Consider the following 12,185-nt stretch of genomic DNA (forward strand, 5'->3'; position numbering starts at 1 on the left):
GTGCATCTGTCAATTATTCAGTCTTAAGGAAATGAAGACATTTGTTGACTTTAACAACTCAAGCTGAAGCGGCTCAATTGATCTGTTGAATTTGCTGTCTTTATCATGTGTTTCTGAGTTTTTTTTGTTTCATGTCCACACCATGCAATCAGTCTTTTTGAATTTCTGTTCTTATATGATTATACTAAGCTGCTCTGCCCTTATTTCCCTCTCTTCTTCCTCTCCCTCTCCCTAACCCTTCACTCTTCAATCCCTCTGGTCCTCCCAGTCTCGAATGGAGGATCGTCTGGACAGACTGGATGATGCAATCCTCGTTCTGAGGAACCATGCAGTGGGCTCCACCACCAGTCTGCCCAGCGACATCCACAGTCTGCTGGGACAGGCACAAAACGGGCCAATAGCAACAATCGGAGCAAACTTCCCTGCCTCTGCATTGGTTCCAAGTCGGACAGCCGCGATGGTATGAGACTTTCACATAAGTATCAGGTTCTTAAATTTGATATGTATTCGGGATGTTGCATTAAGTGAAGGGGAAAAGTAGTTTGCTCTTCTATGGTATGTGCGAGGCCTCGGCCACCTGCTCTAAAAACGTCTGCTGCCATGTGTAAAAACTAGACATTTTCTACTCATGACCGGCTGAATTTATCTTGACATATTTTCCATAAGTGTAATGGCTGGCCTAAAACTCACCCTGCTCTTGAGAGCGGCTGTATACACAAGGGTGAAAGAGAAATGAGAAAAACAGGCATCATGGAGTGGAGTTGTGCTTTGTTTGTGTGTTGCGCCCCTTTTTAGAGTTGAAGAGCAAACCTTTTGAGAAACAAGGGATTGCATGTCTCAGTATAAATCATTGTGTGTTGTTCACCCATTCTCCACCCGAGGTATTTCATTTGAAAGAGCCCAGAGACTTGACAACATCTGCAGTGGAAATTAAAAAGGAGCAACTCGTCCAACTAATGCGGAGGTTTTTGGAAATAATTTGGGTCACACAGGAAAAAATCTAAACAATCGGGATTAGCTCAAAGTACGTTGTTCTGATGAATCATCTGGAAAGATCCTGTATATAAATTATGGAAGGCATACACAATTAAACATAAACGCTCGCACACACACACACACACACACACACACACACACACACACACACACACACACACACATAATTATCTCCAATATTTAAACACCCTTTACCACATTTTAATGTTTAATTTTCACCAAAAATATTTCTTGTTTTTGGGCAGCTTGTCAAAGCTGTACTGTACTGTCCCAAAAAATGTACCTCTCTGGTCTGTCGTCCAGAATCTCCTTGTCTGTTGAAAGACTCTGGGTTTTTCTGTCACTCAGTGTTTTCACTCGGCTGCTAAAGTTATTGGACCTTTCTGTGTTGCTTGTTTTGTCCCCCAAACAAGAATTTTTCTGTGGTTGTCAGAAGAGCTCAGTTTGACCTATTTGTTACAGAGAGCTGTGTTGTAGCAGTGACGATGACCGACTGCTACTGTGAGATGGATAGAAACATACTGTGTCTGCGCGAGCACAGCACCTCCTGTGTTGGTAGAGCTCCCTTCAGACAGAGCTCACCAGCCTCGGCGCGGCACAGCCCACAGGCTCTTTACTCTGGCAGACACCCCTCTCTCCACCTCCTTCCAGCCCCTTTTCATCACTTCTTTTTTAACAACCCAGGAAATCTGAATCGTTGGAAACGTATGTCTGAACACACGGTCTCCACCCAAATAGCGCCTCCTCAGCTGTATGCTAATCAGGCCCAGCCATGAAAATGGCAGTGTTCTTTTCTTGCCCCCCCCCCCCCCTTGCTTCTCTCCTCCTCCTCCTCCAGACAAAGAGTTGTTTGGACACCTGTTGAGAGCACAGCAAAGATTAGCGCAGCGCGGAGGCAAGGGGAGGGGTTCTGAGTGGTGGGGTTAACACAGGCCAACAGTGACTGTGGATCACATTCCTATTAGAAAACAGGGGGAAGACGCTCCACCATCAGGGTTTCTAAATCTTTCATAATCTTTTTTTTTATTTTGAAAGTATCATTACACAGGTGGCTTTTATTTTGTGTTTTCCACCCTTGGTTGTGCATTTTCTTTTTTACAACATACTACTGTGAATCAACCCCCCAGTGTTGGAAATACAGAAGTGCTTGTTTGACACCCACATTGTATTTGCAAAAAAATCGCTTTCCATATGAGTACTTAAATCTTTTAAATATACGCAGGGCTGTCCAATAGCATCCAACCAAACCTGTGAAAACTTTTTCTAAAATCCTTGACCTTAGAGGCTCTACCATAAAACAGTATCTCCCTTTTTTTTAATCAGGCCCTCTTCTTCTGCTGAAAAGTTTTGTTTGATATTCATTGTTGGATATGTTGTCTCCAAAGAGTGCGGCTTCCTTTGTTGACACTGGCCTTCCTGTGTGTGTTGCAGCAGGGTGGTAGCCACGCTGACGATGCTGCCAGCCTGAACAACAGCCACGGAGGTTTGCCCAGCGCCGGCTCCACATCCACCGCAGAACTCATGCACCAAGTGGAAGTGTTCAGAGGTCAGATTGACCCTCCCTCACCCATCCAATATTGTCAACTCTTTATATGGCATTATATGGGTGTGGCACACTTTATTTATTTTTTATAATGTCTTACCTTTACATTTAACATTGTCTGCTGCAGGTCTTACTTCTGTCCTGGCCAGCCACATGGAGTTGAAGGTGGAGAAACAGGATAAAGATGAGATGCACGATAACTTCTCCAACGACGACAAGTCAGACGATGACAGCGACAGAAGAGAAATGAGGACGCCCAGAGATAGCACACGCACCAGGTGTGAACATGTCCATACACAAACAGACAAAAGTGTTATGATTTAAGGTTGAAGTGTTGACATTCTTTGTCGAACCAGCGGAAATATTGGATTAGTTTTTAGTTGTTTCCAGTTTCCCTTGATGTTTAATAATGATGTGAACCTACAGTACAGTTAACACTGAGAGAAGGGATAACCTGTTTGAACAAAATCTTGAACTTAATGACAGGTTTTCTGACATCAGTGAATGATGAGTAGGGTTGCAAAATTCCAGGAATTTTCAAAGTTGGAAACTTTCCATGGGAATTAACGGGAATTTATGGGAATTATCGGGAATTTTGGGAATTAACGGGAATTTACTCAATTTAAAGCAACCCAAATGCACTAAATCCTTCTAACTATGTTATTTCAGTCCTGGCAAATGTTCTAGACAGTAAAAAGCAGTTTTTTCAACTAAGTATTATAATATTTATGAACATTTGATTTCAAATCAGATTTTTTTTAAAGCCTATTAAGAAACCCAACTTGATATCATACATTGATTTTTACTAGACCGGGTTTACAGAGGCTTAAACAGTGATTTTAAATATAGTTGTGGAAAATATATTTTAACATAATCTTGACTTAAAACAACCAGATTTCATGCAAGTACACTTGGCAAGTTGCACATAGCACACTGCTTACTGCAGGGGTACTGAGGCCACGCCCCCTACATGCACTGTGCATTCCTCCATCACATGGGGGGGCATTTTACTTAATTTATTGAATGGGTGGGGTCAGACAGATGAGTTATATTTTACTCAACATTCATCTTTTTGTTTTCAGTGAAATTATTGATTGTTCATAAAATAATCAAAACTTGATAAAGTTCTACTTACAAATAAATCTGTTCAAATGTAATGTTTTTTAATTGTTTTAGTTTGCATGAACATCTGCCTGCCTATGACAAAATATAGTGTTTATATGTTTAGATTTATGTTTGGATATGAACAAAAATTATTTAAATGACCGCCATTTAGTTAATTCCTATAATTCCCAATTTTGAATATTCCCAAAATTCCCGAACGAAAGTTCCCGTGGAAAGTTTCCGGAAACTTTCCACCCCTTTGCAACCCTAGTTATGAGCTCCACTTCAAACAACACAGAGAAAGAGAAAGCAAAATATTTTAAAGCAAACATACTATCACTCATAAGTTGAGCTGGATAGGGACTTTCCTCCCTGTTCTTCTTATTAATGTAGCAGCTACAATAATTTGGGAAGCAACTAGTTGAAACTGAATAACGTAAAGGTTCAGGTCGTTAAGTCAATCTATGTAATGTTATATTGATAAGCTTTCATTTACATCAGATGGGAGTCATTTATTTGATTTAATTAAGTTAACACATTTAATGTTGTTGTTGTTGCTCACCCAGGTTGTAGTGCTTAATAATCTTGCTTGCCAACTGGTCCTTCAACATAATGAGTTCTCACATTTAGAAATCAGTTGGTTATTATCATTTTAGCTAATTGTTTTTAGGCCGTAGCACCCTGGTGACCTGTGAATTTAAGGCTGTTGCTCTCTCATCTCTCTACTGCTGTCTCACCATCTAAGGAATAAAATGTCCCCTGAACTAATATTAATGAAGACAATATTTTTCTGCTATCCCTTCTGACTGCAGGTGTGTCTCCTCACCATCACGCAGTATCACTGAAGACGAATCCGACTTGAACCCGGAGCAGAAGGCTGAGCGTGAGCGCGAGAGGAGGATGTCTAACAACGCCCGCGAACGCCTCAGGGTGCGAGACATCAACGAGGCCTTCAAGGAGCTGGGCCGCATGTGCCAGCTGCACCTGAAGAGCGAGAAGCCCCAGACTAAACTGCTCATCCTCCATCAGGCTGTGGCCGTCATACTAAACCTGGAGCAGCAAGTCAGAGGTCAGTATCCCACTATTCAAAGCGTTATCCTGTTTAGCCCTTTTTATCAATGCTCACATCAATTCAGTTTTGATACACACACCTTTCCTGCAGGTGGTATTTTGATTTAAGTGTCACATCCTGGGAGGATACTGTTATGTATACAGATTTATACAAAGGAGAGCTGCAGTAAAATGTGCTGCACTAGTCTGATTTATAGGAAGCTATTCCACTGACTGAGCCTCCAAATATGGATATCACAACACTAGTAGGGAAAGAGCTGCTGAAGTCAATTGATGTAATGCTGTTGCTGATGAACTTTTTGTTTGCTTTGTTATTATATTTATATGATAATTTTACAGCAATGCACAAATACATTTGAACTTATATTACATTTGGTTAGTCAACAATAGTTAATAATAAATGAATGCTTTATTCACTCATGGAAATGCTTGACTAGTATGATGTTATATAATAAAAGGAAGATGGACCGATATAGGAGCTCACTATTGTTAAGAAATCTCTGCGTGTCTGTCTGAACCCACAGAGAGGAATTTGAACCCCAAAGCGGCCTGTCTTAAGAGAAGGGAGGAGGAGAAGGTGTCTGGCGGCTTGGGTGATGCCCAACAAGCCCACACAGGGGGCCATCCAGGCCATACCGACGCATCAAACCCCATGGGCCACATCTGAGTAGCAGACAGGTACTGTTACCTCTATTTTCTACTCTCCCTATTATTTTGTGAAGGGGCAATAATTAGAGGAAAATCGCTTAATTTCTGACTTTGAAGTAATATATTAAGAAATAAAAGTCTGATATGTTTCTTTAATGAAAGTGGTACATTTATAAAAAATGTACCACTTTAATTAAAGAATTAATATTCCCTGTGATTATGAAGTCATTCATAATTCTTATGAATCAGCCCAATTCATGTCCATATCTCTTAAAAGTCCAGATGCTTAATGTGATGTGTTTGTACTAAACACTAACTCAGTTTATTAAAGGAGAGAAGAGACGGTTTAGTCACATGATGTAAAGGTTCTAACAAGCCATGCTGAACCTGATGCACATTTGCAATCTGTCCTAATAAAACAGCTTTATTTCACACTTACCTCTGTTTAAAATCGGACTTAACGCACAGCAATTTGTGAATTTGTTTGAGTATGGCAAAATGTACAACTTTAATCTGGTAAAGTTTTTTCTCTGACTATACCCCTGCCTCGGCTCCAATTTTTTTTTTAAATATCCGCAATGGCCCTTATACACTTTTAAATAATTTATGTTTTTGGATTTTATTTACTTTATATTATTTCTGGTGTCAGTTTTTATTATTGTTATTGTTATAAAATGGTAAAAATTGTCCATCACAATTTCCCCCTTGATGTTTAGCATTGTTGCATGATAGATGCCTTAAACCAATAATCAAATAGTTGCTGATTCCTTTAATCAATCATAATCATAACAGTAGCAATATAACCATAACATCAATGCTGTTGAACCACAAATATAAATAGAGTGAGTTTTATACCTTGTGTGATGTATTGATTATTTTGACCTCTAATCTGTTTGTTTCTCCCTCTCTCTGTCCAGATCAGAACCATCCACTTCACTTCTGTCCCGTCTGAGTGTGTGACCTTGCTTCATTGACAGACAGGACTCACAGTTTGTGACACCAATTGAAGGAGACAGACCACTTGAAGCAAACCTATGAGACTATGAGACACAATCCAATCCTGAGATTGAAGAGGAGCCTAGCGTCCAGCTCCCTGTGACCAGTTTCCATCTGCAAAAATTCTCCCCCAACAAAGATTACAGAAAAACCTTCAGCACAGATCACTGTCTGCAAGAAGTGTTTTGCTTCTGAACAATCAGAGACGTTGCAATCTCCTTCAAACGTACGTGGAAATTGCCTTGTGCCTAAACTGAATTGACGAATGCATTGTAACAGCAATTGATTTTGTTTGTCTTGTTTCTTTTTTTTTCTATTTATTATGTTACTGAGCTATGAAGTGTATGTCCAAAGGGAAAGTTAAGCAAGTATGTAGCTTTATCAGTTGATCTACAGTTTGCCTGGGTCACCATTTAAACTGAGCACTCCACCCCTGTAAAATCTTTGGCGAATACAAGATGTAGGGAAAATATTTGAGCACTGAGAAGATTAATTTATTGGCCAGTTTACAGTAATATTTATACCCAATGAAAGTAACCAGTAGCTCTTAGAACTGAAAACTTAAGCGACCCCACATTTAAAAAAAAAAAAGATGATATATTATTTATATTTATATTTCTATTCATTCTGCCATTGGCCACATGTGTAACCAAAACTACCTATGTTTGTTCCTGTGTAGTTTAGATGCTGTGCTACTGAGCAGCCGATTAAAAGGTCCGTTTACATTAAACACAGTAAATATTGTCCTTAAAGGTGACAGATGAACGGCAAACTCTAGGTTTACTGAAAGCTCAGATTCAGTTGTGTTGTTTTTTTCCCCCTCTGGTAATGAGAAGTGAAAACACAAAGAGACAACTTTTTGCAGACCTTAGCATTCCCTGAATATTTTTTAATGTGTCTTAACTAAAGGTAAAGGGCACTTTGTCACCCTTCGGCTCCGTCGCCATATAGTGTTAAATGTAAAAGCAGTGACATGTTATTTTGCACATTCTTGTCTTTGTTAAGCCTCTCGACAGTTACGTGCTCCAGCCAATCAGTGACTTGCTTGCTGAAGATTTACTTAGAAAACGAAACAAAACAAAACAACAACAAAAAGATAACGACGACCACGCTCTCTCCTGGCCCGATGAACATGTCACTCAGTTTTTCTTTTTGTTTGTATCTCAAGGCTTTACATTTTCAACAGCAGTAAAAAATGTAGTTAGGCTTATTTGTGTTGATCTTTTGGGGGGGTTCCAGCGTCATAATGTCCACTTTGAGTTCGCGGAGGAACCTTCTAAGTTATTTTTCAATTATGTTTTTTGATCCGAGCCATGATATACTCAGTACAATAAACCAGACTAGATATTTCATGGACTTTGTTGAATATCATACAGCTTTAGCACAATAATGAACACGTTACAGGACTTTTCTTTTATGTTTCATGCTCATGGCTTTATTTTTGTTTTCATTATCAGTGTGCATGCTTTTTGTTCCTCCTATTATGAAGTTGTTTTGGTCTTGAGACTTGCTTTATATTCCAGTTATTTATTTATATACTGTCTTCTATCCTAATCTACACCTTAAACAAGGCTGCCACAGTAATAATATCTATTCTACACCAACACGAAAGGGACTTCAATTAGAGTAGAATATGCCACAAATAAGAGTTTACATTAAAGATTTACAATTTTAACAACTTTGTTTTAGTGGGGAAAAAAACAATTGTTTGTGTATTCTGACTGAATGTGGCCTTGTTCTTCATTTCATTATTCATTAGCTTGTAATCATGTTGTCAGACTTTGACTGAAGGTATAATGTACACCACTTCCTGCTCTCTTTCCTTTTCTTTTTTCTTCCTATATTTCTTTACTCCTCTGTTTGCCAAGTTAGATTTTGCTGTATACCCAGATGCTTTCCCTTGTATAATATATGAAAAAAAAGAAAATCAAAAGGAAAAAAACAACGTTTGGCTTATTTTTCACTGTAGTTAGTCTTTTATACAATAATACTGTAAGCATATTTCTTGAATTCTGAATATTACTCTTTCTAGATTTTTGAAAGCAAAAGTTTTGAGTAAAAAGTTTCTTACTTTATTTTACTATATTAGATAGTAAAATGTACGGTTATTTACAGTAACCTGTCCATTATTACAGGAAAATTTACAAACGGCATTTACAAACATAGCTGAATTGTTGCTCATGGTCTAGCATAAAGCCTGAACGAGCTCCAGATTCCTAAAAGTGCGACCTCTGTCTTATTCTTCCATCTCCGTTGTTGAGTGATAAAAGATTTGTTGTTGTGTCAAATGGAAAAGGTATTGTTGATGTCAAAAAACTGCGACAACGAGAATTTAAATTTTCTGTCTTTTTCAACAGAAAAACACAATGTATATAACATTTATGTTGCAATAAATGTGCCATCTTTTTTTAAACTCAATGTATCGTGCATTTATTTCCCTCACTAAGCAAACACATTTATTTACATTTCTTCTCCATATTTACATTTGTTTAAACAAGTTTTATTTTATTGAAAAGGAATTGAAGGATGAAGTATCAGGAGGTTCAGTTAGATGTTTTTAGTTTTTGTTAGTTTAAAAAAAAACATTTCTACAGTGGATTTAGGCTAAATGAGTGTTTTATAAAACAAAACAAATTTGTTGACCATTGGACCATTGTAGTCTGTATGAAAAGTGCTATAAAAAAATTCTATTTTTAATTAAGCGTAATAAAGCGTGTTAGTAGCATACTGTACATGTGCTTTCAATTGTCAACTGCTTAATTTAGATTTATGTTGTATGAAGAAAGGATGCTAGCCATCCCTGCAGAAAGAAAAAGTATTAATATATCTCAACAGGAGAAATGGAATTATCTTTTATTATAATCATTGAATGTGATTTTTTTACCATGAATAATGTAACGCTGAAGCCAAAAACATAAACACAAACAGAGTTTGCCGTTCTCTATATGCTAGGAGTACTCGTTGTGACTGAATCCCAAACATGTGGTGAAAACGCCACTGTGAACTAGGAGGAACTGTATAGTGCTGTAAATCTCAGACCCACGTACACATCTGCACAGTATCATCCTGTAGATCCACCTCCTGAGAGCGAGGCCTGATCCCGGTTCAGCTTTCTGACAGAGGTGACACACGGCAAAAAAACTGCTGACTGCCGTCCTGGCTGTAGTGTCCACGTAAATCATGACTGTCTTCTTCAGATACTCTTCAGGGACAAAAAAGAACGCCCAATCCTGTGGGGATGCTTCTGCTGTTGGTGGTGGAGGGTGTGTGCACGTTTTCCGTAGGAGTGGGGACCACCATGTCTGAAGAAGAATGACTTCCTCTCATGACTACTGGGCCAGCTGACACACAAAGTCCTTGGCTCACATCCTTGAAGCTCCAACCAAAGAGCCTGCTGCTGCTCCTCCTGCTCCCAATAGTAAGATCATCCGCCTCTCTGGATGCATGCTGCTGCACCTAACATTAAATCTAAATTTTTCATTCAAGCAAATTCATATTGTCCTCCTCACATAGGAAACTTCTCGAAATGTACAATGAAATAAGAAGAGGCTTGAGAAATTGAGTGTTACCTTTTGTTTTTTTTTCCCTTTACATCCTAGCTGCACAGCATGCTGAGTTAACTATAACATTTTATGAACATTCAGTCACATTAAACAACAGTACAGGAACATAGAACCTGCATCTCAGGCTCTGTTTGGTGATGCAATTATATTTCCTATAATACCTGTTCACAAGAGCGTCAGTGTGGATTTGCTGTTTGCAGATGTCATGCAGCCTCTCTTCATCTCCAGTGTGAACTAAATACTTTAACTCCGGATGCACTTTCTGAAGCAACGGCAACACTTGAGAGCTCTGGTTCTTCTGTGACATGTCTCTGAAGGACATGTGGATGGGCCTTGCCTTTCTCATGTCTGTGCCCTGCGGCCTTGGTATCTCATAATCAGTCCATGATAGGATTACAGCCCTTTACGAAGGAGAATAATAGCAGCACTTTGGTCATTTAGGCCATTACCCGCAGTCTTTTTAAAAGAAAGGTTGTTTAGTTGAAAAAAAATGGTTAGCAGGAGGAGATGGAATCCATGAGAATCTTGTGTCTTTCCATTTCAACAGGGACCATGACTTGATGCATTTTGCAGAGTTTTTGTCCATATGTTTCCTGTCTTATTGTGCTGAGGTGTGTCAGCACCACCCAGTCAATCCAGAGGTCAGGATCAATCCCAGCGCGATTAAACTGCATCACACCGTCCCCCTGTGATGCGGAAGCTTTTCCAGCTGCCATAAGAAGTAAACATCTCTTTGGTTTTCTTCTACCGCTGTACTGTTGACTTCCCATTTTAGAAAAAGACGAGATTTTGTTACACCCAAGGATTAGCTGCTCTCCATCTGTCCAAATTCCTGACCAAAGGTGGATCACTTCTCTGATGATCCATAACAAGTCACATTAAAACACTCAGAATATTCACAATATTCACAATATCTCTTACTAAAAAGACTTGTACCTATACAGATATCCTGTAAACTGTGCTCATCTTTGACTTGTTAAAATAATATTGCCTGGTATTCTCCCATCATAAAACTCTTGATGGCAGACTGGAGGTCTCACACCTATATTGGGTCATTTTTTCACCAAATATTCAGTTAACAATTGCCAAAGTAACTTATACACTACGGTCAACAACTTCTCCAACTCCAAGTTGCACACTAGTCCACCAAACATTTAACAATCAAACACACAGGGAGTGGGAAATACAATTCCTGTCAATCATCCACAATGGTACAGATGAAATTCCAGTGAGCTAAATGCATGCACCTCTGTGGCATCTTTGGCACATGTCACTTAGATTGAGTTGCCTGGAGTCCTTCTAATCAGGATAAGACTGAGCTGTGTACTGAGCATGCCCAGAGGTCCCAGCTGTGGCACCTCAGCAGAGAACAGAGCGCCCATTGTGTGCTGCTGTAACCAAACGCAGTGGCACAGAACTTAGATTAAAGGCTGTGCTGCTGTGCGGCTTCTCTCTGTGGACACAAACACAAACAGAGGCTCACTACAAAAGGCACAGGGGCAGCCGGGCCTCCAGTTTGATGCAGCTTGTGCTGCCATGGTGAGGTTTATCAAAAGTGTGTTTGAGTGAATCATTTCTTCACAATCTCAGTATCTGTCACAGTAAACATTACAATTCGACCATCTGTCATAGTCAGTGATGGAAATGAACTAATTAGGTACAGTACATTCACTAGAGTACTGCGCTTAAGGTTGAATGTACTTTAATTGACTGTTGTCTTTACAGGCTAACAGTGTGTGAATAGTAACAATTTCCCCAGCTACAACATTGAATTGTTTCTTACACGTCAATGCATCAGTAATAATGATCCTCTATGTACAGCATATATACAACCCTTATTAATCAATAATTATTAATCAATATGTTGAGGTAATAGTTATTTAATAAAACAGTTTTATACAATATAGCTCATAGGTATGACTATTTTTAGATGTATTAAAAACTAAATATGATCAGATATTGTTATTGTTCTACGAGATATTTTGCAGGCCAGTTTATGTGGACATTCATACACATCTCTCAGTGCTCCTACAATATCCACGAATCTATCTGTAATCCTCCTGCTGCTACCTACTTTAAGTCACCCATATTATTTATTGCTGCTCACTGTTGTTTGCTTAGTCCTGCACTTCCTTTTTAAAGTACATGTACACCACATGCGCTTTATTTCTAAAATAAACTCGTCCCACTCAGCATAATACCTGCTTCATGTTGTATCCTAATGCTTGACACCCTCACCAGCCCTGTGTGCATTCCCACTGGGT

The 12,185-nt window shown here is 39.0% G+C and overlaps 1 protein-coding gene across 1 annotated transcript in view; it reads left to right on the forward strand.

Annotated features, from left to right (window-relative positions):
* tcf12 (transcription factor 12) overlaps positions 1-8,776 on the forward strand; it is an 85,469-nt gene extending 76,693 nt beyond the window's left edge. Inside the window, exons 15-20 of the mRNA XM_080032549.1 lie at positions 269-460; positions 2,428-2,542; positions 2,667-2,817; positions 4,456-4,712; positions 5,239-5,392; positions 6,280-8,776. Coding sequence (XP_079888675.1) covers positions 269-460; positions 2,428-2,542; positions 2,667-2,817; positions 4,456-4,712; positions 5,239-5,381 — 858 coding nt within the window. The 3' untranslated portion in view covers positions 5,382-5,392; positions 6,280-8,776. The remainder of the gene's footprint in view (positions 1-268; positions 461-2,427; positions 2,543-2,666; positions 2,818-4,455; positions 4,713-5,238; positions 5,393-6,279) is intronic.
* Positions 8,777-12,185: the final 3,409 nt, after the last annotated feature.

This window comes from Ammodytes marinus, assembly GCF_949987685.1.
Source record: "Ammodytes marinus genome assembly, chromosome: 1".
In the NCBI taxonomy this organism is placed as follows: domain Eukaryota; kingdom Metazoa; phylum Chordata; class Actinopteri; order Uranoscopiformes; family Ammodytidae; genus Ammodytes; species Ammodytes marinus.